This window comes from Panthera onca, chromosome C1 (genome assembly GCF_046562875.1).
Source record: "Panthera onca isolate mPanOnc1 chromosome C1, mPanOnc1 haplotype 2, whole genome shotgun sequence".
NCBI lineage: Eukaryota > Metazoa > Chordata > Mammalia > Carnivora > Felidae > Panthera > Panthera onca.
In genome coordinates this window covers 194,471,938-194,498,917 of record NC_138346.1, presented here as the reverse complement: position 1 = coordinate 194,498,917, position 26,980 = coordinate 194,471,938, and the positions used below count along the sequence as shown (strand labels likewise).

Here is a 26,980-nt window from a genome sequence, read left to right as displayed (position 1 = left end):
TTTATGTTGTGATTGAGTTTATACAAGGTAGTAAGCCTTGCGCAATTACTGATAATGAAGTACACACCGTGTGTGGATTTAAGTTTCTTGGGGGAGGAAGTAATGGACAGGTTATCTTTGAAAGGGTTAATTGATTGAAGAACTAGTTCATTTGATCAATGGGTAGAAGGTAAAGGAGGCTTTGATGGGTGAAATGGGATTCCAAATTTGAGATCTGTAATTAATAGGGAGGACCCTGCTCTGCTATTGAAGATTGCTCTGGAGGAAAAATTTACAGAGATCCTGTAACTGAAGTTCTGAAATCAGTGAAGATATCTAAGCAGTTAATGACATTACAGTAGTTGGGATGTAAGAAAAAAGTTACGTGCTGTAATAATTTTGGAGTGTACGAAGGGAACTGAGGGATGAATACACAAAATCAGTTATTTGAGGGTGGTCTATGTTTTATACAAAGGGCATGAATTCAGAGGCTGAGAAGTAAAGATACCATGAATTAGCTATTTCTCGACATGATAGTTGATCTAAAGACAGGTTCCCTTTCCATATGTTTCTATTATTTTGGGGAGCTGAATGTGTGAGACTTCTGTGGAAGAGATTTTTTTATTCATATGTCTCTGAGCACGGTTTCCCAACTTTGGCACTATTGACATTTTGGTCCAGATAATTCTTTGTTGTGAGGGGCTGTCCTATGCAGTGTAGTACATTTGTTTAGCAATATCCTTGGCCTCCACCTACTTGGTACCAATAGTATCTCCACCCCCCCCCCCCCCAAGTGTCTGCAGACATTGCCATACATCCCCTGGTGGGTGGGCAAAATTGTCTGCTGTTGAGAACCACTGTTTTACAATAAGGAGGTGTAAGAATAGATGTTTTGTATGAGTCACATTGATGTTCAGTTAATTTCTTGGTGCTCAGTGGAAGGTAGCAGTATAGAGTAGTGATGATAAAGCTGTAGGAACTGGATGGTTATGAGTGTGAAGGTAACAAAGAAGATGGCAGAGCAGGAATATGAAAATAGTTAAATACAAGGTAGATTGAAAGCATGTTAACAGAAGCAGGCAAAATGGAGATCTTGGTTATTGGTATTAGGGATAAAGAAATATCTTGGTAACCTAGGGAAAGTTCATGCCTCAGAAGACTACAAACACATCCGTATACAGGGAAGATTTCCTGTCTCTTTACATGCCCCAGTGTGGACATGGGACATTCATAAGAAATCATAATCCTGGCAGGGATCCAAAAGCATTACTTTCTCTCTCAGTAGCACTTCCTTTAGGATGAAAAGGCAGTTATAGCAAAGACCAAATACCTTGGGGGAAGGGGAGCATCAGGAAGGATAATTTATATTACTTTTTTGAAAGCAATCAGCAATTCCAGTGGTTGGGGGATACCAATAGGATGGAATTGTCATAAACAACTACATGTTTATATACTATTGAAAGTGTAATATGTTATAAAATGCTTATTATGAAGTTTCATCATGATTTTGGGGAAGAAATTCCTCAAAAGTTTCAGCACTTGATTGATTGGACTCTTGAGAACCAAGCAGGAATGTGTATAGGTCCTGGGCGTACAGTCCAGAGACATTCTTTACCCTGACCCTACAACGGGGCAGTCCGAGCGCGTGAGTAGATAAAGCTAGGTTTTTCAAAACAAAACAAAACAAAACAAAATGTTTATTTATTATTATGAGACAGAGAGAGACAGAGCATGAGCATGGGAGGGGCAGAGAGAGGAGGAGACACAGAATCCGAAGCAGGCTCCAGGCTCTGAGCTGTCAGCACAGAGCCCGACCTGGGGCTTGAACTCACAAACTTCGAGATCATGACCTGAGCCGAAGTCGGACACTTAACCGACTGAGCCACCCAGGTGCCCTGATAAAGTTAGGTTATCTCTGAGAAATCCTTTCTATTGTATCAGCCACACCAATTCTGTAGGATCAGACCTTTTCATAATTCTTCTAGATATCCCTCTGGGCAACTTATGTTAGACACAGATACCTGGTCTTTCTTTTCTTTTCCCTCATCTTTCCTTCCTGTTCCCTTTCCCTTCCCCTTTCCCTCCCCACTTCCTCTCCTTCATTGCCCTCTTCCTTTAGGTATTTCTCTCCCGTGACCATTGGAAATCGGTATTCTTTGCTGTTCAGTACTGCCTAATGCTTTCACTCTTACATTTCCCATAGACTGGTGAAAGGAGTCCTAATATTATTTTAACAGTTTCTAAAACAGTACTATTAACCTAACTCTCTTAAAATACTGATAGGTTTTACAGTTGTGGTCAGGCTTTACTTTTGACTGTCAGTTACCAGTAGTAACTTTTGTCATGATTTAATAAGATCATAGCTTTAGTTCATGGCACCTTATCAAAACCTCCTTTGGCTTTTCTCTTTGCTTAACTTGTAATTTTACTTTCAGCTCACTTCCCAATTCTCCTTTTTACACAATTCATTTTGGTCTTAATTTCTTTACTTTCCATACTTGCTCTACTTTCCAAATCACCTGGGGTGCTGAAATGTGTGTATATGTTTTTAAAGACTCAACCCATTTGTTCTTGATTATTTCATCAGTTAATGATTTTCTGGGGTCACCAGTTGTCATCCTCCTACCTTTGTTATCAGCATAATATCATTTGGTCTTGCAGTTTCATTTCTTTATTCAGATCCTTCCTGCATGTGACTATATTTTCTGTAGTGTTTTATAGGTACAGTGTACCTATACAGTGTGTAGTGTGTTGCCTCATCTTTCTGTATAAGAAGGCCATAGTAGGTGGTATTAACTCCACTTGTAGATGAGGGAACTGAAGTTCATAAAGGTTGGAAGGAACCATTATGGGGCCATAATGAAGGTCATTTTATTATTATCCTAACAATCTTTATATAAATAAAAGTTGTTTAATGTTTAAAACTGCCTGGAGAAGGTTTTTTAAAATAGAAAAGTTAAAGAGCCAGAGACCCTATTTTTGCTTTTCCCCTTTTCTGTTGGTTCTAAAAATTGGAAATTCAGTGAATACTACATTAACGTCATGATTTTTTTTCTTTTCTTTTTCCTCTTATTAAAAGAGCTAATTTTATCTCTTGTTAAAGTAAATGGATTATGATGGGAAAGCAAATAAATTTTCACAATAGTGAGTCATAGAGTTTTAGAAAGTAGAATGCAGTAATTAAATGCTGGGCTTTTTTAAGGTATATCAGATTAACTTGGCTATAGGTACTGGGTTCTTCATTTCTAAAATACTGTCTTGGGATACGGATACAATTCTTCCTTTATGGTAAACAAAGGGAAGGTAAAGCTATTGGTAAAGGATTTTTTTGTTTTGTTTTGATAACCTGTTTTTCTCCTTCTGAAAGCTTTTGAAGCCATCAGATTTTCACTTAAGTTATTAGTCATTGTTTATAATTAAATATTTGTAAAGTTAGTCATCTTTAGGGGGATACTAACATAAACATGATTCTGCCTTGAAGGCGTTGTGCGGTCTATAAGTAGAGTACTTAAGATACACTTATTTTACTATGGTATATAAGTAATATGTACTTGAGGCTTAAGAAACGTATCAGAAGTTTGGAATAATTGTCATGAACAGTGAAAAAGAAAGAGCTGACTGGAGACCATTAAAGTATGTCAATAAGTATTGATTTTTTCGGGAGTTTTCTGAGATTAAAAAAAGTTTTTTTTACTTGAAATTTGCTTTAATATACTATATAATGTAGGAATGTCAGGATGAGCCAATGTTAGGAAATCTTTTAATACATAATTTCAACTGGTCAAATAAGACTGTTTGGATAGATAGATGCAGAAAGACATCTCATGTAATTTACTGTGCATTTCTTGTAATAGATACTCTCTTGGTCATGGTAAGGAAATATCTACTTCAGATCAATAACAATCATTGAATTTAAGAGTAAAATGATGGAAACCTGTTAATAATTACTAAAAGAACACAAATTACTGATGTCAGCATTATTATTTAACTCTTGTTGGATTTTCGACCCAGTACATGTTAAAGAAATTAGAAGAAATAATGGAAAAGGGGAGACAAAATTGTCATCGTTTACTGGTAAGGATCTTTATTAGAGAATTAATAGAGTTCATGAAAGTATAGTGGAGTAGCTAGTTGAATTTTAGTTATATGAAAGATAGCAATATTTCTGTAAATCACTTGTTTCTCAGAGAATATGATGAAAATATTTGGTATTCCCCTTGACAAAGCAATTAGAAAGTACTTATGTCAGGTGAAAGACAATTTGATAGAATGGAGAGACTTTTAAAAAAATGTAAGATATTAGTTATTCCTAAATTAAGATACAGTTTTGATACAGTTCTGATGACAATATCAGTAGGTTCTAATGTTTTGAAGAATAGGCATCCACACAAACATTCGACATGTGTTCTAAAAATATAGGTTGATAGTGGTGGACTATTGTATAAATGGTTAAACCTCTCATGATTACGTTTATTAGGATAGTGTGATATCCTAAAAATAGGCTGGCTCAGTTGGTGGAGCATGCGACTCTTGATCTTGGGGCCTTGAGTTTGGGCCCCATGCTGGGGGTAGAGTTTATTTAAAAAAAAAAAAAAAAATACGGCTGATAATGATACAGAATAGATTGCCACAAAAGAGACATTTTCAAAGCAATCTGATCTGTTAACAGTGAATGGAAGGAATTCACTAGTTACTCAGAGAAAGAAAAAGAAGACTAGCCCTTTAAACATCAAAATAAATAAATTCCAGATGGATTAAATTAGGGATTGGGCAAATTAGCAGCAGCATGCCAAATCCAGCCTGCTTTCTGTGTTTTCTGTTTTGTTTTTGTTTTTCTGCACACTGTTTTTGTAAATGAAGTTTTATTGGATCATTGCCACATTCATTTCATTTACATATTACCTATGGGTGTTTCTGCTCTACCAGGACAGAGTTGAGTAGTTGTGGTAGTATGGCCTCCAAAATAAAAAAATATTTAGTATCTGGCCCTTTGCAGATAAAGTTTGCTGACCTCTGGATGAAAGGACTGTTTTAGAAACAATGAAACCATTTTCTTAGTGTTTTCTTTTGGAAGTAGAACTTTATAAGAATCGAAGGAGTCACAAAGGTAAAAACTAGATTTTTGGCATAGAAATGGAAACTTTATAAAAAGTTTTAAAAGTACATATTGAGGAAATGTTAATAACATGCTATACAGGGTTAATATTGTTATATTATAATGCTTTTTTGTAAGTGGATATTACAAAAAGAATTGCAGATTGAAATGAAATAGTAGTGGGGAAAGACTTTTCAATGGCTTTTCACAAATTGCTAGAATAAATCTAATCAGAAGTTTAAAAACAACAACCTGTCATTGTGTATCAAGAACATTTACTGTGTGCCTTTTTACCTAGTAATTTCACTTCAAGAATCCTTTCCTTAGAAGATAATGCTAAGTATGAGAGTATGAATATTCACTTAAGATATTCATCATGGCATTTCTAATTATACCAAATGTGAGGAAACAAAAGGACTGACTGACATTGGGTTATGGTCATATAATCTCAGTGTTATGCAGGGCCATCAAATTGGAGACTGAGGCCAAAGGAAAAATCAGTAATACTGATCCTGTCTTTATTTATTTAAGTTTTGTTATTTTGTTCATGGATTTTGCATTTTTTGATTTTTAAAAATGCCGCATTGAAACACTAATTTATCTTGATTACTGAGATTTTTGGTACCTTAACTTTGTGCCTGAGGCAAATGCCTCACTCACCCTATCCCAGTCTGATCCCTGTGTAATCTGGTATATCTATTAAATAATACACATCTATCAGTACTTCTCAAACTTGAGTAATGTACCAGATACCTCTTAACCACAAAAAAAGGGGGATATTTTGGAGTTGCCTGAGAATTCCAAGAATAAGAGATCTGCTGGGGTTTCGCAGATTTCAGTGTGATAAGCAATTAATTAAAATAAAAGTTAAATCTGGCACTTAGAGTTTTCACAGTGCAATAATAGAATTGTTAAAGCAAATAACAGCACTGAAAACTTGTAGTATAACTCAGTTATATGTGGTTATTCATGACTAAAAATAAGTTTACATTCACCAAAAAAGTCATTGAAATAGATGCAGTTTTTAAAAATATTCTCTTAGAATTCTCAGACTCCCTACAGTACATCTGTAGACCTCAGGGATTCTTGGACTCCAACTTAAAAAACACGGACATTTAGCCACTTGAAGTGATTTTGGAGTAAAATGTAATAATATGCAAATGTTTCACTGACTCAAGTGATCAAGAAATTATTTTACTAGAATGATATATTCAGTTTAATTACAACTATGTAGAGAAATAAAATCTCTGACTACAGGAGGGGAAAAGACTGGAAAGAAATATACCAAGAGAAAATGGTGGTTGTTTTGGTGTGATAGAAATATGAATAGAATTTTTCCTTATTTCTGCTTGTCTAAATTTTGTATAGTTTTACAATACAAAATATAGTTTGTGTATTACTTTTATAATAGATAAACAGCAACTTAAAATACTGTAATAATAATTGTCAAAAATAAATATCTGGTAGTGCTACAAGGCTAGTTGGGTAGCTGCCTTCATTTTTTTTTGTTTGTTTCTTTCTCAGCATATACAAACCTATTATACCCTTATTGCAATTATAGTTTGCTTGCTATTATTTCTTATTAATGGTAATGTAGTATAAATTCCCCTCCCCACCCTCCCACCCATGTAGCCAAAACAAAACTTATTGAATGTCTGGATTTCTTTAGATATTTTATATTTATTCTTTTCTCTAAGTATTTATTTATTTATTTTCTTTTTTAAAGGAGTATAGTCATGGCCAACAGCAAAAAACTCAAGAAGGGGAACTGAAAATTAGTGCTGTGTTTTCAGTCAGTGGCAGTCCTCTTGGTAAGAAACAGAATTGAGTAAATGAATCATGTTTATTTATTCTGACCAGTATGAGTGAGAGGAAGTATCTACTTGTATTAGTAAGCTAGGCAGTTCTCTGCTCATTTAGAATGGCTGTCATTTATATTGGATAATTAGTTTGGGGTTTCAAGACTGGTTATGGAAGAGGAAGAAAGGATATATACATAAAATTCATGATGAAAAGTAAAACATTTTTCTTTTAATTTTTTTTAAGCTCCTCAGTTGACTACTGGCTTTCAGCCTTCACTGGCGTCATCTGGCATGAATAAAATGCTTCCTTCAGTTCCAGCCACAGCTGTTCGAGTTTCCTGTTCTGGTTGTAAAAAAATTCTCCAGAAGGGGCAAACTGCTTACCAGAGGAAGGGGTCGACTCAGCTCTTCTGTTCTACACTGTGCCTCACTGGATATACAGTTCCACCTGCCCGCCCACCACCTCCTCCCACCAAGAAAACTTGTTCAAGTTGCTCAAAGTATAGCAGAATTCTAAATTATCTTCTGTTTCCTTTTAAAACACTTCATTCTTATCTGTGTATTGTTTAGTTTTCTACATTTCCATATTTTTTGGTAATTGCCACAGTATGTTGTTGCTTTCAGTTTTTCTGGATCCTAGGTGCTCAGCTTATTTGAATTATAAATAATGTGCCTTTTATATATATTGAGATGTTTTTGAAACCAGCCTTTCCATCCATGTTAGTTGAGATGCTTCATAAAACAAAAACTACACCACTTAGGTCATATAATACCACAATATTTTATTTGTAGGTAATAGATACTGAAATCCAAAAATATTTAAAGTTATGTATCCTGTTATCTAATTGGAATTCATTTAATACCTTTCTTATCTTTAAAAGTACTCCAGTGTAAAAAAAAAGAAAAAAGGACTCCAATATATATTTTTATCTTCTCAATATCTCTGAACTGCCTCAGAGGTACCATTTCAGTGTTTAATATCAAAAGACTATGACCTTAGACCTTGATGAGATCATCCTGATATATTTGAAGAATATGAACTAATTTTGGCTGATTTGGTAAGGTGATTGTTAAAACTGTTTAAATAGGTCAGAAAAAGATGAATAATGCTCTCATTCTGAAACACTTTGGCCTGTTATTAAACTGTTCAAACCATGATTTATTAGTTTAGATATTTGTGTTTATAGTGCCTTACGTGGATCCTTCCCTTTCTCTGGAAAGGGAAAAAAGATGCTCCCTCTTCTGGTTTAAATGGAAAAAGGCATTTTAGAGACTTGAAAGAAATTTGAATGTGGTTAGAAGTCTTTTTGGAAGTTATGTGGGCTTCCCTTTATGTTTCATGTTTGATTTAGCAAAAATAGATTTCTTTATTTGTACTGTTTGAATTATAAAGCATGCTTTTGAAAGTGTGTACCTCTTTTCTATATTCTAGTATATTCATCATCAGATTCTAAGATTAAGTCAACTTGAAAATTATATTTATAGGGTTTTTTTTCCTTTTTTCTGTTTTGCCATGAGACAATTTCATATAACTTCCTTTTATGCTTCTTTATTTAATTCTACGTTAGTGATAGGCACTTTCTGAAATTTTGATGTTATTTCTTCTTTCATAATAATAGCCCTAGATAGTTCAGAGATGTTATCAGTGAATTTCAAAATGACCTTAGAAAACTCACAGAAGGGGTTTTTGTTTTTTTGTTTTGTTTTTTATTTATTTTGAGAGAGACAGTGTGAGCAGGGGGAGGCAGAGAGAGAGAGAATCCCAAGCAGCATCTGCACTGTCAGTGGGTAGCCCAGTGCAGGGTGCAAACCCATGAACCAAACCATGAAATCATGACCTAAGCCGAAATCAAGAGTTGGATGCTTAACTGATTGAGCCACCCAGGCATCCCAGAAACCCATAGAAGTTTTAAGATGTGTGCCCTCTTTCTTTGTTTTTAAATTCTTGTGCATACATATTTTTATTTTAGGTCATTTTTACCTACATATCATATCTTACCTATCTTGATCTTACGTAGTTTGGTTATCCTTTAAGATTGCATTTCTCTTTTGTTATGTTTGGTCTTATCCATAAATCTTCCATTTTTTCATCCTGTCATTTCTTGACTCTTAACTGTTCTACCTCTTTATTCACGTATTCTATTATCCTTTTTTGTTTTTTTTTTTTAAATCCCTCGTTCTTTTCCATTTGCCTCTTACTGTCCTTTCAGGTACTCCTTACCTGCCTGATCTTCTCCATTTTCTTTCTTTTCTCCCCTTCTCATTTTACAGGATATCTTTTCTATTGTTGCTCAGTCCTCAACCACTGATCAGTCTTGTTTTTCCTTGCATTTTGTTTTATTCCTGAACTACTCTTTTATCTCTTTTTTACCACTTAACCATTCCTCCCCTTGTTTTCCTCTTACACAGTCAGACTGCAGAAGTTTAGGATGGTCTGATTTATCTGACTATAATATTGTTGAGTTGGATCATACCTTAAGTATAAGGAAATTGGATTCAAAGAAATTAAAAGATTTCCTCTGTGTCACATAGCTGGTTAATTTGGGCACATGCGTCGCCTGCCCCTGCCACTCCATATAATCAAACAGGTTTAATTTGTAAATTAATCCCTTGAAGGAGCCCAAGAAGGATTTCAATTTAATTTGAATGGGTGGAGCTAGAAAAGATTTCCATCCTGATAGCCACTGCTATTTTTATAGACCAGTAGAGATATAGCAGCAGCACTTAGGTTGATTAAAAAAAAAACAAAAAAAAAACAACACCTCATTAGCTGTTTGAAGTACGTTTTATTTTTCTTAATGTTTTATTAACCATATTTCTTAGCATCTTGAATTTAACCTAAATTCTGAATATATTTTAGCTAATCATCATTTAATTTTCAGGTTTCCTTAGTAATAAGGACCTAATGCTTAGTTTTTAAAAATCTGTTTCAAAATTAGAAGAGGTAATTTGGAGGGTAATTTTTTTAATACTGTTAGATAAAATTACTTGATACAATGATAGAGAAGTAACTATTTTGGGATTGTCTGTATCATTTCTGAATTTTTACTGTTTGGAATCAGATAAAATCTATGATAAGATGTAATGTAGTTGGATGCTAAGCATACTAAGGCGAGTGAGAAATACCTGCTTTTATACTCTATTGCTTTGATCAATGCTGCTCCCCAATTCTTATTTCCTTAACCTTCTGGAAAACTCCTATTTAAGACATAGCAAAAATAGCCTTTCATGTTACATATTGTCTGAAATAATTGTTTCTTCATTTCTCTTTCTGTTGTGCATTATATTTTTTCATAATTAGTTCACTTTTGTATTTTAAGAATGCTTCTGTTATGGCATTTTTTGTCATTTGTCTGTCTGTCCCAATATGGTGTGAGCGCCTTTAGTGCATGCTTGTACCATATTTTTATACAGGATGTAGCTAGTGGCTGGCTCAATATAAGTGCTCAGTAAATACCCCTGTAAATGAAATATATTAAAATCTACTTAAAAAATAACTGTGAAGGCAAAAAAAAAAAAAAAAAAAATGCAGAAACTAGAGGTGCCTGGAGCTACTAAGTATAGAAGATGAGGTATGAAGTTATACATTACAGCATATGAGGTGTTCCTGGTGATGATTCCCATTATGTTTACTATTATCTTCTATTGAATCAGAGATATTTGTCATCTTTTCTAAAAAGTGCTCTATTTGTATAATTTAAGTTGCAAGAATGAATATAATGGCTTATATACTATTATGTGTATGTGTATTCATGAGAGAGAGACACTATTTGGAAAATTTCATCAAGGCATTGTTTTCCCATTGGCTTTTAAAATGCTTTACGCTTAAACTATCTGATAAACTACTATTTAGGAACAGTGGTTTAGGGGTAAGATAAAGGGTGGAGTGGTAGGGAGCCTTAAAAGGTTTTAATATTCATTGCCTTTGCTACTAATACTTGTAAATTAAATTATTTAGATATGGAAATACTCTATTTTGTACAACCATGCTAGAATATACACTGTGTAGCTTGAAATATACTTTTACTTTCATTCATTCATTCATTCATTCATTCATTCAAGGTTTTATTTAAATAATCTCTACATCCAATGTGGGTCTTGAACTCACAACCCTGAGATCAAGAGTTGCATGCTGTACTGACTGAGCCAGCCAGGCGGCCCTGTATTTTTACTCTTAAATGATAGTGTTTTATTTTTTTTCTTTTTTGATTTTTCAAGTATATGTAAAATTAAAAATAGTTTTAATTATTTTTAAAGAGTATCTTGAAAATATAGAAGAGCCTAAAAAAGAAAATTCCTATCTCTTATAATCCCACCTACTAGAGATAATGAATGATAACTGTTTGATGTGTAGTCTGTTAGTCTTAAAATATAGTATATTAATCCTCACAACAGTTCTATGAAATAAATCATGTGTTAGAAGTTCTGTTTTATGGAACAGAACTTAAGGATCAGAGCAATTTATCAGTTTATCCAGGAAAACTGAGGCTTTCTCATTTAAGTAACAGTGTCCTTTCCATACACCCGTAATGGCCTCTGTGTTACTTATTAACTCACAAAAAAGGAAAAATACAAATGATACTGTGGCTTATTTTATCTTTGTTATCATTTTTAGAGACATTTTAAATCCAAAGGATGTGATCAGTGCCCAGTTTGAAAATACCACAGCTAGTAAAGATTTTTGCAGTCAGTCATGTCTGTCGACATACGAACTGAAAAGGAAACCTGTTGTCACCATAAATACGAATAGCATTTCAACCAAATGCAGCATGTGTCAGAAGAATGCTGTTGTAAGTCATCTTTTTACTTTATTGGGGTGTGGGGGGGGGAATCTAATGTTTGTGCTTAAAACAGATTTTTTTTTTTTAATGTTTATTTCTTTTGAGAGAGAGAGAGGGAGACAGAGAATCTCAATCAGGCTCCGTGCTGTCAGCCCAGAGCCCGATGAGGGGCTTGATCCCATGAGCTTATGACCTGAGCCAATACCACGAGTCAGACGTTCAGCCTATTGAGCCATCCAGGCACCCCAAGAACAGCTTTTGATGGTCTGTGCTTGTGATTTGTTTGTTGTTTTTTAATTCCTAGATTCGACATGAAGTTAATTACCAGAATGTGGTACATAAACTTTGCAGTGATGCCTGCTTCTCTAAGTTTCGCTCTGCCAACAACCTCACCATGAACTGTTGTGAGAACTGTGGGGGCTACTGCTACAGTGGCTCTGGGCAGTGCCACGTGCTTCAGATAGAGGGCCAGTCTAAGAAGTTCTGTAGTTCAGCATGTATCACGGCGTATAAGCAGGTACATGACTGTATCTAACCCCAATGTCTTTGTTCATTTTAGGAGGACCTACGTTTTTTGGTAGTACTTACTTATGAAAATGCCGCAGAAATACTGAGATCTTATTATTAGCTTAATTGATGTACTTTACATATAAATAGGATCTGTCAAATGAATGTGTATTAAAAACCCGGTTATAGAGTTTTGTAAGTAGCATATTTCTCTTCATGCATTTGAAATACATGCTTCTGGGCATGACATTTTTATTTCAAATATGATTCATGTTTTTGAATAATATTTTGAAAATACATAAAGAAGAAAAATAATGCATTTCCCAGAGATACCCAGTCTTATCTTTTTGGTGTGTAGCCTTCTTTGAAATATATTTGGTTTGCATATAATATACTTTTTTATTGGACAAGGTAAGGTCCAGGTTACGTACATATTCTTGAATCAGATCCATATAGTTGAAATTGCATTTCAGAAATTGAAAATCTTACCATTAATTTGTTTATAAGGGTTTTTCCCTTTCTTCATGAAATATGAAAAAAATAAATGTAGGTCATATATTATTTTGTGAATAGATGAGGCTTATAGAAGATGAATTGAATGAAATCTGTATAACAAATACAGCTTCATTTTTACCATATTTGTAATTTGTTAGCAAATTTTGATCAAAAATTAGATTTTAGAATTCATAAATCCAAAGATATGATAATCTTTTTTTTTTTTATTTTACAATGCCTTTCTTTTGTAGCATGATAGCTGATCATTCTTTTTCTTAAAATAGTGACTTTTTATACAGTCTACCAACATTCATGAATGTAATAATGTCAACTGAGAAATTCCTTTTAAATTCTTAATACTTTGCAGTGATTTTGGAATTTTAAACATTATATGGTGTTTCCTTTTATTTCTTGTTATTATTCAAGTACATTAAAGGGGCTTAGCTTTACTATTTATTCCTTCCTTTAGAAACTCCTTGTTTTTGCTTTCACAGGGGATAAAAAAAGCCAATATCTTCATGAGTTTATCCTTGTTCAAAAGACTGTTTTCCTGATAACTGTTTCAAGTACTAAAAGTTACTTGGATTCAGTCTATTCAAAGATGGTTTATATTCCACAAGAGAAGGAGAAATAGGTTGAATCATCTTAATTTTAATTTATTTACTATATTTAATTTAGCCATTACTTATTAAATTTCTCACATATTGATATGTACTGTGGTACAGAGAAAGAATTTGATTTAGAAGTAAAGCATATCTCAGTTTGATATCTTGATTCTCTATTCAAATAGAATTTTACCTTGGATAAACAGTTAAACTCTCTGGGTTTAATTTTTCTTATCTGTGAATGGGTATTATACTACTACTGTCACTGGGATGTTATTAGGATTATGTGAAGGAAGAATGGGAAAGCACCTGGTATAGAACCTGGCATGTTGAAAATGGTCGTATCTGTTGTTTTGTTTTTTTCCTTATATATAATTCATTCAACAAACATTAGATGCGATTCCTGCTTTGAAGGGCTCCATGTCTCCTAAGGGAGATAGACATAAAACTGAGTAGAGATGCTATGGTGGAAGTATTATGGTGTTCAGTGGGGCACAGAGGAAACATGGTCAGTTCTAGTTGGTAGGACAGGATGAGACTATCAGCAAAACTTCACAGAGATAATGGATGCTGGATATACTTTACATGTTATCTTGAATGTATGATATACTAGTAGTATTTAGTATTACTGGCTGCTGAATCCCTAATTAAAAAAAATTTTTTTTAATGTTTATTTTTGAGAGAGAGACAGTGTTGAGTGGGGGAAAGGCAGAGAGAGAAGGAGACGCAGAAGCAGGCTCCAGGCTCTGAGCTGTCAGCACAGTGCTCGACACGGGGCTCGAACTCACGAGCCGTGAGATCATGACCTGAGCTGAAGTCGGACGACGCTCAACTCACTGAGCCACCCAGGCGCCCCTGCTGAATCCCTATTTTAGCGCAAACTTAAGATAATAGACTGTTCGATTGCTTATATTTGAAAATTTGTGATATCCAAGGTTTGCTCCCACTTTATTGCTTACTTGCTTTATTGCTTTGTGTGCTTTGTTGTTGTTAGTGATAGAATAGTTGGCAGTGACTTTCCTAATAAGTTTATTAATTTTATTGAATTCACATTTTATTGCCACATATAGCACCTTTTGTAGGGGGGTTCTTCTAATTTTTAGCATAGTGTAAGAGCATGAATTCCCTGTTTGTAATTTTCTAAAAATACTATTTTTAAAACTATAGTTACAATCAATTAGTAGATTCCCAAACTAATTGCTAGATTGCGTTCAGCATTATTTTTTAATGAGATAGAATATATGGAAAATATAAAAATGCATCACATGTTATCATGATTTATATTGTTTTATGAAACTTTTCAGTTTTATATACATGTATAATACACAAACACAAAAGTTCAGAAGTATGTACTGGGTCACTTTGTAAAATTTATTTCTTACTGAGGATTGTAATCATAAAAGTTTGAAAGCCACTAATTTAAAATATTTCAACAGTGTTAAGTATAAACATTTCAAAGAATTATGCTTTTACTTATCATTTGGTAAAAATGAATGTTATTTTATTCTCTTAATAGAAATCAGCCAAAATTACACCATGTGCGCTTTGCAAATCATTGAGATCCTCAGCAGAAATGATTGAAAATACCAATAGCTTGGGAAAGACAGAGCTTTTCTGTTCTGTTAATTGCTTATCTGCTTACAGAGTTAAAATGGTTACTTCTGCAGGTAATACTGGTTTCATAAACTATATAAATATAATAGTTGACAAAATTATGGTTATTGCTTTTTGTATAGTACAGATTTTTGTCCAGATTTAATTGATTTTTAAGGCAAGTTTAAAATATTTCAGATCTGTGTTGTAAAATATCACCTATTGCCTTGATTGCTTAACTTCTGTTTATTTATTTGCTTGCCTATTTGTGCATTCCCCTTTACCAAAAGAATTTCATATGACTTCTTTAAGGTATTTTTTTTTATCCACACCTGATTTATTTCAGGGTTCATTTTGTAGTTTCAGGGTAGATCTACCATGCCAACTTTACATTAAAAGAAATATTTTTAATGTTAAGTTAGTTTTTGTCTGTATGTGACATGTTTCAGTTGCTGCAACTTGACCTGGCCCTTGAATTTCATATATTGGATAATATTTATTTTCTCATACATTTGTATACGTTTGTATATATTACTCACTAGTTTTTATTTTGATTTGCTAAGGTGTACAAGTTCAATGTAACAGTTGTAAAACCTCAGCAATCCCTCAGTATCACCTAGCCATGTCAGATGGAAGTATACGCAACTTCTGCAGCTACAGTTGTGTGGTAGCTTTCCAGGTACGGCTTCAGAAATCTTCCTCTCCAGTCAGTGAGTTGCCTACCATAACGTATATAAACTTGTTAGGTGTTTGCTAATGCCTGGATTGCCTGAATTTTTCTCTCAGTCCTATTACACTTGGATTCTTTGATTTTTGATGTGTTTGGAGGCATGTCATTTAACTGCCTCCTGTAAAATTAAATGGTACTGTTACTACCCAGATTATCTATTGGGAGGATGTTATTATTTTATTTTACTTTTATTTTTTGTTAACTTTTTAAAAGTGTATTTATTTATTTTGAGAGAGAGAGAGAGAGAGAGAGAGAGAGAGGGGACAAGCAGGGTAGGGGCAGAGAGAGCGGGAAGAGAGAAAATCCCAAGCAGGCTCTGTGCTGTCAGCACAGAACCCAACACGGGGCTCAGACTCACCACCATGAGGTCATGACCTGAGCCAAAATCAAGAATCGGATGCTTAACCAACTGAGCCATCCAGGTGCCCCGGGGGGATATTATTTTTATTTTATTTTATTTTATTTACCTTTTTTTTTTTTTTAAATGTTTGTTTTGGGAGAGAGCGAGTGTGTGAGCAGGGGAGGGACTGAGAGAATCCCATGCAGACTCTGCACTGTTATTGCTGAGCCCAGTGCAGGGCTCTATCCCATGAACCATGAGGTCATGCCCTGAGCTGAAACCAAGAGTCAGACGCTTAACTAACTGAGCCCCCCAGGCCATCCCATGGGGATATTATTTTTAAAGGAGATTATTAGTTTGGGGCCTGTGGCTGGCTCAGTCAGTAGACATGCAACTCTTGATCTCAAGGTCCTGAGTTTGAGCTCCATGTTGCATGTAGAGATTACTTAAAAAAAAAAAAGTTTAAAAAATTTAAAGAGATCATTAGTTATTTTAGTTTCTGCATATAAATGACACTCTATCCATTCACTTCTAAGCTGTTCAAGGGCAGGGAGTGTCGCCTGTTCACAGGTGTATCTTATGTACCTAGAATTGTGCTTGTCAGACTTAGGCACTCGGTGCTCATTTGACTGAACAAATGATTACATTGATTATCTTGTTTGTTTCATTTTTCAGAATTTGTTCAACAAACCAACAGGAATGAATTCTTCAGTAGTGCCCTTGTCTCAGGGCCAGGTAATTGTAAGCATTCCCACAGGTTCAACAGTGTCAGCAGGCGGGAGTAATACCTCTGCTGTCTCCCCCACCTCCATCAGTAGCTCTGCTGCAGCTGGCCTCCAGCGTCTTGCTGCCCAATCCCAGCACGTTGGGTTTGCACGAAGTGTTGTAAAACTCAAGTGTCAGCACTGTAACCGTCTTTTTGCCACAAAACCAGAACTTCTTGACTATAAGGTAAAGTATAGGATTCTGATAAAGGGTTTGAGTGTAAAATGGTCTATCTATAAAATCATTTCTAGCTTTTCATCTTTAAAAATTATACTACTTGTTTTAAAATAAGAGGGAATAAAGGATTTCCAAAAGGTAAACCAAATGTTTCATTAGTACTTAATGATTATTTCTTTACAGGGTAAAATGTTTCAGTTCTGTGGCAAGAATTGTTCTGATGAATATAAGAAAATAAATAATGTAATGGCAATGTGTGAATATTGTAAAATTGAGAAAATTGTAAAGGAGACTGTGCGATTCTCAGGTGCTGACAAGTCATTCTGTAGTGAAGGTAAAGACAAGATCATCTTACCTACTGATCATGTTGGTCCTCTTAAAAGTAACTGATAATTTAAGCTGTTACTTTGTAAGTTTATCTGTTTTATCCATTGTGTAACAAAGCTTTTTGTTTTGTTTACACTTGGTTTGATTTTTACTCAGCTAGTCCTTCATATCATATAGATGTTAAAATGAAGGAAAAGATTGTTGAAGTGTATTACAGAAGATGGTGGTGATGTGAAAAACATTTCATGTTTTTAGGTTGATAGGGATTCTTTTAGTTATTGGCGCTTATTTCTAAAGAGAAACTTCTTAGGGGCACCTGAGTGACTCAGTCGGTTAAGTGTCTGACTTTGACTCAGGTCATGATCTCACAGTTTGTGAGTTTGAGCCCCTGCATCAGCCTCTTGGCTGTCAGTGTGGAGCCCGGAGCCTGCTTCGGATTCTGTGTCTCCCTCTGTCTGCCTCTCCCCTTGCTTGTGGGCACCCTCTAAATAAATAAGTAAGTAAGTAAGTAAGTAAATAAATAAATAAATAAATAAATAAAAGCAAACATTTAAACATAAATAAATAAATAGAACTTCTTACATTTTAGTAGCATCCTAAATTATATTTTTATTGTTTTAAATGGTCATTATATTTCTGAGTATAATAGACAAATCAGTATGAGGTAGATTGTCTATTTCGATGACTTTTTTGTATGTTTAAAATGTTTTATTCTAAAACTGTACATGATTAACCTCCTAGACTATTGGCTTTCAAACCTTTTGACCACAACACAAAAGAAGAAATACATTTTACATTGTGACCCAGTATGTTATCACCTACCCAAGTAAAACAAAGTTTTAGGAAACAAAACTGACTTTTATTATATGTGATGCTCTGTAATATTTACTATCCTGTCCTATTTTGTTTGAAAAAGAAAATGATAGTATAGATTCTATAAATTGATCTCTTGGTCTACTAACTGGTAAGGATCCAAGTGTGAAAACATTGTCTTAGAGCATTTAAGTTTAAAGATGTAGGTACTTAATTAATTTTTTTCTAATGTTAATTTTATTTTTCCTGTTCTTAGGTTGCAAATTGCTTTATAAACATGACTTGGCGAAACGCTGGGGAAATCACTGTAAAATGTGCAGTTATTGTTTACAGACATCTCCCAAATTGGTACAGAATAATTTGGGGGGGAAAGTAGAAGAGTTCTGTTGTGAAGAATGCATGTCCAAATATACAGTTCTATTCTATCAGGTAATTAAAATTAATATCCTTGGGGTTTTTCAAATTAAGGCATACATTATTCCCTTCTTTTATTCTTTAAAGTAGCATGAAGGGCAATGTAATGATTTTAAAACTTTTAAGTATTAAATGTATTATGTTGTCCTTAATGTAAGATTTAAGATGACTTTAATGTCACTGAAGTTATGTTCTTTTTGTTTTTAATTTCCTTGTAGAAGACGTATCAGTCTTAAGACATTAAACAGTTTAAAATTAGCATTTTATCTATTTATTATTTAACTAAAATGAATTTGTCTTCTGAAGTTTTTGAAGAAGATAGGTTTTATTTTCATTTCACTATGTTTTTTAATTACTCTTTATTGGCATCTTTATAATGTGACTTTTTTTAATTTTTTTTTTTTAATATTTATTTATTTTTGAGACAGAGACAGAGCATGAACGGGGGAGGGTCAGAGAGAGGGAGACACAGAATCTGAAACAGGCTCCAGGCTCTGAGCTGTCAGCACAGAGCCCGATGCGGGGCTCGAACTCACGGACCGTGAGATCATGACCTGAGCCGAAGTCGGACGCTTAACCGACTGAGCCACCCAGGAGCCCCTATAATGTGACTTTTAATATGTAGTGTAAATAATTTGAAAAATGATAAATGTTTACCATTTTAGGATGGTTTTCATTTTTATGTTCTAAATTCTAAGTTAATTTCCTCACTTGTTCTGTGTGAACTCCTTTTATTCTGTCAGACCAGAGATAGTTTGTATTTTACTCTTTTACTATCTTATTTCATTTTTAGATGGCCAAATGTGATGGTTGTAAGCGACAGGGTAAACTCAGTGAGTCCTTGAAATGGCGAGGAGAAATGAAACATTTCTGTAACCTGCTTTGTATCTTGATGTTCTGTAATCAGCAAAGTATGTGTGACCCACCTTCACAAAACAATGCAGGTAAAATTAAACTTTATAGTCTTTGATCAGTACCAGGGACCAACTACTGTTCTACAGATTGGGAACTTTAAACAGTTGTTAATAATTTCATGAAATGCAAATTTCACTCTGTTCAAATGACATTAACATTTGAATCCCTTTTTGTTTAACATCTTAGATTAAAGCTTTGTAGAAAGGAGTTCATTTAGTTTTCTCTGAACATTTTGAATTAAACTCTGTAAGAACTATGGGACAGAATGGCAGTTAATATTTTGTAATGGGTATATACACCTTGACTTCCTTAAACAAGGATTTGAGAGAGTAACAAAGGACATAGAATATAAATCACATGGCCTTTTAAATACACCACATGTGTAGTTTTACAAGAGAAAATACATGGAATACTTCTTTCACTAATTAAAAAAGAGGAAAAAAAAACCCCCAGTTAATCCTAATGTGATTCTTTGCTCTGACAGAATTTAACTTTACTGAAAGCATTGCTTAACCTCCTTGAGATGTTGGTTTCTATGTATGTGCATATAAATTACATGAGGTCTTTTTATTTTTGTTTATTTAATCAGCAAGTATTTCCATGGTGCCAGCTGCTTCAGCAGGGCCCCCATCTCTAAGAAAAGATTCAACTCCAGTTATAGCCAATGTGGTATCATTAGCCAGTGCTCCTGCTGCTCAGCCCACAGTGAATTCTAACAGTGTCTTACAAGGTATGTCTGACTTGAAAGCATTTATCCAGCCTTTTGAGGTTGAGTACAGTGGTTCTGTCTTTTTTCCATCACTGGTCATTTTCAAATATTTGACACATTTATATTATGAGTGGTGGCTCTCTGTGGGCTGTTGGGCACTAAACAATGTTTTCGTCCCTTTTTCTCACGTGATACTTTAGATGCTAGTCTTCCCATGAATTAAGATAATATCTGTTTTTATTTTGAGATTTTGTGTCTGTTATCCCACCATCAGCTTTAAATGCTACTGTTTATGTTTAAATAATTGTGTAAGATCCTAAATATTTATTTTAATTTATATCAGGTGCAGTTCCAACAGTAACAGCGAAAATCATTGGGGATGTAAGTTTTATTCTTTTAACTGGTATTGCTACTGTGTTTATTTTCCAGTTTTGTACAGTATGAATATGTCTATGCTAATTTTCCATGCTTTATTCTTTATTATGTAAAATAATTTTCATAAGCTCATAACCTTTGTTTAGGAATAAGATATTCTGGTTATTTATTGATTGATTCATATTGTGGTTATTTAATTAGGTCTTTAATGTACTTTGATTTCTTTGAATACTTGCTATCTCTGCATAGTTACTGAAGGCTATTTTTGTTGGTTTGTTTTTGTTGTTTTTAATAGTAGATAATAAAATTTTACAGAATTCAGGCATAAAGGTATTTGGGACATTTTGTAATGTAGTCAGATTGTAAATAAAGTATTTATAAAATACAGTTTGTTTCCACCCAGAGCAGATTATCCTTAAGTAAGCACTCTTTTTTTTTTCCTCAATAATTTTTGCTTTGTTTCTTAGAAGAAAATTAATAGGAGAAAAACTTACGACTAGAACAGTAGCAGTTCTGAAGTGTTTCCTGGTCTGTTAGATAACTTTCACATCATCTTTTTTTAGGTTACTTAAATGATCATAAGTGTTTATGTTATTTCTAGTTATCTTGAACCTAAGTCTTTTAAGACTCAACTCAGTCAGGAAATAACAGTTCTCATTTTAAACATAGCCAGATTGACCAGCAATGTCTTATAATAGAAATAGCATTTTTCTTGGTAAATAGAATTGGTAATTAGATACATTCAGAGTCAGTATATAGTTATCAAAATATTCTTATATAGCTATTGGTATTTCAGGAATATTGTATTTCTTACATATTTAGTTGAATATTTATGTTCTTTGTCTTCCATGTAATTCCAATATAGTGTTTCTTTTGAAATTATAGTATTTCTTCTAATTAATGATAAGCTTTTGAAACCTCTTTGGTTTCTGATTTTTTTTCTAGGCAAGTACACAAACAGATGCTCTGAAACTGCCACCTTCCCAGCCCCCAAGACTTTTGAAGAATAAAGCTTTATTGTGTAAACCTATCACACAGACTAAAGCCACTTCTTGCAAACCACATACCCAAAACAAAGAATGCCAGACAGGTATGTTCCTTGCACTTCCTTCCTATATATATATATTTTTAGTGGGGAAGGAATGCGAGATTTGCTTACATTAATTGAGTGCCTATTCCCTGGGTGATGTGTTTGATTGCTTATGTACATCACCCAGTTGCATCCTCATGACTTTTCCTGTCAGTTAGGTATTTTCACCCTCTGAAAATTAAGTTATGCCAAAGAGAAGGTAGTTAATTGATAATACCATACTGTGAACACTTCATTTTCTTTTGTTAATGACAGTGTAATTTTATGGAATAAGGGTAGACTTTGGAATTATATAGACAGGCTCTTAATAGGAGTTGTAGTTTCATAGAGGATCCTTATGTTTGAACTTTTCTGCCCTCTATATCAAATAAAGGTTTTTGGTGGGGGGGGGCTTTCTTTTCTTTTGAATTGCCATCCCTAAGCAAAATCCTCTGATCTACTTTTCTGGATGCTGGTGTGGTGCAGTCCTCTGATCTTCTCAGCTCACCTCTCCTGGCCTGGAATCTCTGCCCTGCAAATGATCTGGGCTGAGGATGATTGGGACCCCATATTCTTGGCCTACCAATCCTGCAGTAGGGCTACTGCACCCTATGGGTGGCAGCTGGGTGGACAAAGGGAGACTCCAGCCTGTCAGCTGTACTCACCAGGAAATTAAACTTTTCAATATGGAGTTGGAGGGAATGAGAAATGATGGTGGCCAGCCCCCTGGTGAGATATGGTAACCCTTGTTTGGGAACTGAAGAAATAGGATCCCATTCCTCCTGGCCACACCTACCCAGAGCAGAGCTTCTGTCAAGTTGAGCTGGCTGAGCTGGGGTATGGAGTAAGTAGTGGAGCACATGTCATAGATTCCCACTATTCTTACTGTATTTAGGTAGATTTTCTCAAATAAATGTCTCTCTATTTGCTGTATTCCCTTAGGACAATTTGTAAAGAATTTAAGTGGTTGGGTTTTTTTTTTTTTTGTTTTTTTAAATGTTTTTTGAGAGACAGAGCACAAGCAGGGGAGGGGCAGAGAAAGAGGGAGACACAGAATCTGAAGCAGGCTCCAGGCTCCACTCTGTCAGCACAGAGCCCACTGCAGGGCTCAAACTCAAGAACTGTGGGATCATGACCTGAGCTGAAGTCAAATGCTTAACTGATTGAGCCATCCAGGCGCCCCTGAGGTTTTGCATTTCTTAAAGCCCCCATGGACCACATTGAATAGTAATGTTATAGATGACTTCAGCCTATATTTGTGTTGTAGTTAATAGTGACTTACTTAGTATTATGTAGCTTGGTTATCAGACATCTCTAATCCGGTGATTTTATTTTTATTTTTATTTTTTGTGTATAGTTGAAACACACAGTTACATTAGTTTTGGTGTGTACAGCTTAGAGATTTGACAAGTTTATACATTATGCTGTGCTCTCTACAAGTATAGCTACCATCTGTCCCCATCATATCGCTATTACAGTATCATTGACTGTATTACTTATCCTCTGCTTTTTATTCCTGTGACTTACTCATTCCATAATTTGGAGACTTCTATCTCCCTCTCCCCCTCACCCATTTTGCCCAGACCCCTATCGACAGGTAATTAAAAAAAAAAATTTTTTTTTTTTAAAATTTACATCCAAATTAGTTAGCATATAGTGCAATAATGATTTCAGGAGTAGAGTCCTTAGTGCTCCTTACCCATTTAGCCTGTCCCCCCTCCCACACCCCCTCCAGTAACCTTCTGTTTGTTCTCCATACTTATGAGTCTCTTATGTTTTGTCCCCCTCCCTGTTTTCATATTATTTTTGTTTCCCTTCCCTTATGTTCATTTGTTTTCGTCTCAAAGTTCTCATATGAGTGAAGTCATATGATATTTGTCTTTCTCTGACTAATTTCACTTAGCATAATACCCTCCAGTTCCATGCATGTAGTTGCAAATGGGAAGAATTCGTTCTTTTTGATTGCCAACTAATATTCCATCGTCTGTATATACCACATCTTCTTTATCCATTCATCCATCGATGGACATTTGGGCTCTTTCCATACTTTGGCTATTGTTGATAGTGCTGCTATAAACATGGGGGTGCATGTGCCCCTTCAAAACAGCACATCTGTATCCCTTGGATAAATACCTTAGTAGTGCAATTGCTGGGTCATAGGGTAGTTCTATTTTTAGTTTTTTGAGGAACCTCCATATTGTTTTCCAGAGTGGCTGTACCAGTTTGCATTCCCATTGACAGGTAATTTTTAATGTCCACTAGACCATGGTAAAATTGATCCGATATTATTTCCTACCTCTAACCCTACTCAACTTGTCAGCTTTTCACTTCTTCTCACTAGCATTACCTTTCTCTTACATTAATGGTTTTATAATCATCTAGGGTATTTTTCTGGCACATAGAAAGGACCCTGTAGGATACCTGTTAAACACTGGATGAATTCTCCATCCTTCTCACTTAGTTTCCCTATTCTCATTTAGGTTTCTAAGTTCTGTTTCATCTTTTTAATACCTTAGAATATGTGTATGTGGCTCACTTGCCTGGGTGGCTCAGTTAGTTAAGCATCCGACTTTGTCTCAGGTCATGATCTCACAGTTCAAGCCTCGCATCAGGCTCTCTGCTGATAGCTCAGAGCTTGGAGCCTGCTTCAGATTCTCTCTCCCTTCCTCTCTGCCCCTCCCGTGCTCGTGCTCTGTCTCTCTTTCTCTCAAAAATAAGTAAACATTTAAAAAAAAAAAAAAAAGGTTTAAAAAAAAAAGAAAATCTGCTTGTATGTATTTATTCATTTTTGTAGGTATCATAACCACCCTAGTCCAGGTCCTCATCATCTTCATTGTATGTACATACTTCAATTGCCTGCTCCTTTTACACTTCATATACTTTTTATTCCATACTAAGATGGCCTCCAAATTAATCTTTTTTAGTGACCTTTTCATCATATTACTCTGTGCTAACAGATCTGCAGTAACTCCACACTATCTACTAGAAATGATTTTAAAAGTTCATTATAGGGGTGCCGGGGTGACTCAGTCGGTTAAGCATCCGACTTTGGCTCAGGTCCTGGTCTCGCAGTTCATGAGTTTGAGCCTCACATCAAGCTCTCTGCTATCAGCGTGGAACCCACTTTAGATCCTCTGTCTGCCTCTTTCTCTGCCCCCTCCCCCCAGAATACATAAACATTTATTTTCAAGTTCATTATAGCTTCACAAAAATGGCCCTATTTAATCTCATCTTTAACATACCTTTCTTATTCATGTTAGCAGTTTTCTGTAACCCTCTTCTAAGATAATTGTTCCAGTTCTTTACATGCATTAATCCACATTATATCCTTCATTCATTGTGTCCTCATATCATTGCTCATTGTTTTGTTGCCTGCTTTTTATCTTTGCTATACTCAAACCTTTCTTTGCTAGTTTAGTTATTTCTTCTTTGGACTGCCAGTGTCATAGATTACACTTTTGAACTATAGGTCTGTGTGCTTTAAAAAGTTTTTTTTAATTATAATTCTTTGGAACTGTAAATCCCCATTGCTTTTTAAAAAATTTATATTCAGATGTTTCTAACCCTCTTTGTTTTGTTTTTTTTAATTTATTTATTTTTCATTAGAAGACACTCCAAGTCAGCCCCAGATCATTGTGGTGCCAGTTCCCGTACCAGTGTTTGTGCCCATACCTCTTCATCTTTATACTCAGTATGCACCAGTCCCATTTGGAATTCCAGTTCCCGTGAGTAATCATGTAGAGATGAAGGCTGATTTAGTGCACATTTTCCTCAATTAAAATGTTACAGCTCAATCTAAAAACTCTTCACTTTTTGGTAAAAAAGTGTTTGGCTCTTATCATATTACTGTATTACTTAATATGGAGTATATTAAGGGCTGTTTGTATTTATACCCTGCCTTCTCAGAGAATGCTATGATACAGCCTTTTTATAATGTTCCATACACAATAAGACCACTTAAATAGAAAAAGCTCAGACATGTGTATGTGTGTTAAAATTCTAGAGTCTAACAAGGGTGAAAAAATAAATACTGTGATTTATATTATTCTCACTATTTTAAAAAATGTGTTCATTTTGTATTGGAAATATATTTTTCCTTGGTGAATTCTTTTTAATGTTTATTTATTTTTGAGGCAGAGAGAGAGACAGAGCATGAACGGGGGAGGGTCAGAGAGAGAGAGGGAGACACAGAATCCGAAGCAGGCTCCAGACTCTGAGCTGTTAGCACAGAGCCCGACGCGGGGCTCGAACTCACGGACCATGAGATCATGACCTGAGCCGAAGTCGGACGCTTAACTGACTGAGCCACCCAGGCGCCCCTTTCCTTGGTGAATTCTTAAGGAAAATAGTTGTGTGAAACTGAAAATGTTAAGCAAGAAATATAATCAGAAACTAGTGTGTATTAGATAACTTATTTTAGATGAGTTAGAAACACATTTTGTTGACTATCCAGAAAAGCACTTAATTGAATTTTGATTTAAATGGCTGTTGTCTTATAAAAACAAACTAGCAAGACTATTTTAATCATTAGCAATAGAAATATCTGAATTTGTTCATTATTTTAGTGCTTAAATCATGTGACAAATAATAGTTTTGATGACAAACCTGTTCCCAAGAAACTGTCCTCGGTCTTTTAGATGCCTGTCCCTATGCTTATTCCATCCTCGATGGATAATGAAGATAAAGTCACCGAAAGTATTGAAGACATTAAGGAGAAGCTTCCTTCACATCCATTTGAAGCTGATCTCCTTGAGATGGCAGAAATGATTGCAGAAGATGAAGAGAAGGAGAAGACTCTATCCCAGGGAGGTTGGTATAATTGTAAAGTAAAGAAAGAAAGAAAACACACAAATTTTCAGGTAGCTCAAGTAATTTTAAGTATTGGGTAGTCAAGATATTTCTAAAAGCTTTATTTGTGTTTAAATACCGAATTTGTTAAACTTGTTGATACCTCTGAAACTTCTTTCCTTTTTATGAAATTATATATCTATAGTCAATACAGTTTTTAGTTCTTAATGATTCCAGAAAAATTGCCTGTAAATCCATTTTCATGATTATTTTCTAACTTCATTCCTGTATTCAAAGCCATGATCCCTATGTAAGAATTCTTAGTATATAATAATCAGCATGTTCATAGAAGGTAAATAGAATATTATGATGGAAAACCATTTGGCTCAAAATAACCTGTAGATAAATCCCCCTCTGTGGGGTGGAATAACAATAAGAACAGTAGTTATGTGCTTACATACTGTAGGCATGTCCTAAATGCACTGTGTGCATTGCCTCATTTAACCTTTACAACAGCCCTATGAGGAAGGTACTGTTTACTTTAGATTCCTCATTTGGAAAAATAGGATATCCTACTTGCCCTGGTTGTGCAATCAGGAAGTGACGGAACTAGAGGTTGAATTCAGGTCTGTCTTCCTCCAAAGTTGATGATAGTAACCAATACTAGCAGGACATATCCAGAAAGGTTTCTGGCCTTAGCA

At 34.7% G+C, this 26,980-nt stretch overlaps 1 protein-coding gene across 8 annotated transcripts in view; it reads left to right on the top strand.

Moving 5' to 3' along the window:
- ZMYM4 (zinc finger MYM-type containing 4) overlaps window positions 1-26,980 on the top strand; it is a 146,560-nt gene that overhangs the window by 88,572 nt on the left and 31,008 nt on the right. For 4 of the 8 annotated variants that reach the window (XM_060622155.3, XM_060622157.3, XM_060622159.3 and 1 more), the window contains 16 exons: window positions 3,991-4,053; window positions 6,801-6,885; window positions 7,121-7,376; window positions 11,492-11,666; window positions 11,962-12,174; window positions 14,781-14,931; window positions 15,421-15,536; window positions 16,603-16,878; window positions 17,053-17,203; window positions 18,266-18,438; window positions 19,217-19,367; window positions 19,928-20,068; window positions 20,391-20,428; window positions 21,368-21,512; window positions 25,098-25,216; window positions 26,129-26,300. In XM_060622155.3, coding sequence (XP_060478138.2) covers window positions 3,991-4,053; window positions 6,801-6,885; window positions 7,121-7,376; window positions 11,492-11,666; window positions 11,962-12,174; window positions 14,781-14,931; window positions 15,421-15,536; window positions 16,603-16,878; window positions 17,053-17,203; window positions 18,266-18,438; window positions 19,217-19,367; window positions 19,928-20,068; window positions 20,391-20,428; window positions 21,368-21,512; window positions 25,098-25,216; window positions 26,129-26,300 — 2,425 coding nt within the window. The remainder of the gene's footprint in view (window positions 1-3,990; window positions 4,054-6,800; window positions 6,886-7,120; window positions 7,377-11,491; window positions 11,667-11,961; window positions 12,175-14,780; window positions 14,932-15,420; window positions 15,537-16,602; window positions 16,879-17,052; window positions 17,204-18,265; window positions 18,439-19,216; window positions 19,368-19,927; window positions 20,069-20,390; window positions 20,429-21,367; window positions 21,513-25,097; window positions 25,217-26,128; window positions 26,301-26,980) is intronic. The other 4 variants (XM_060622163.3, XM_060622162.3, XM_060622164.3 and 1 more) reach the window with 1 other exon arrangement.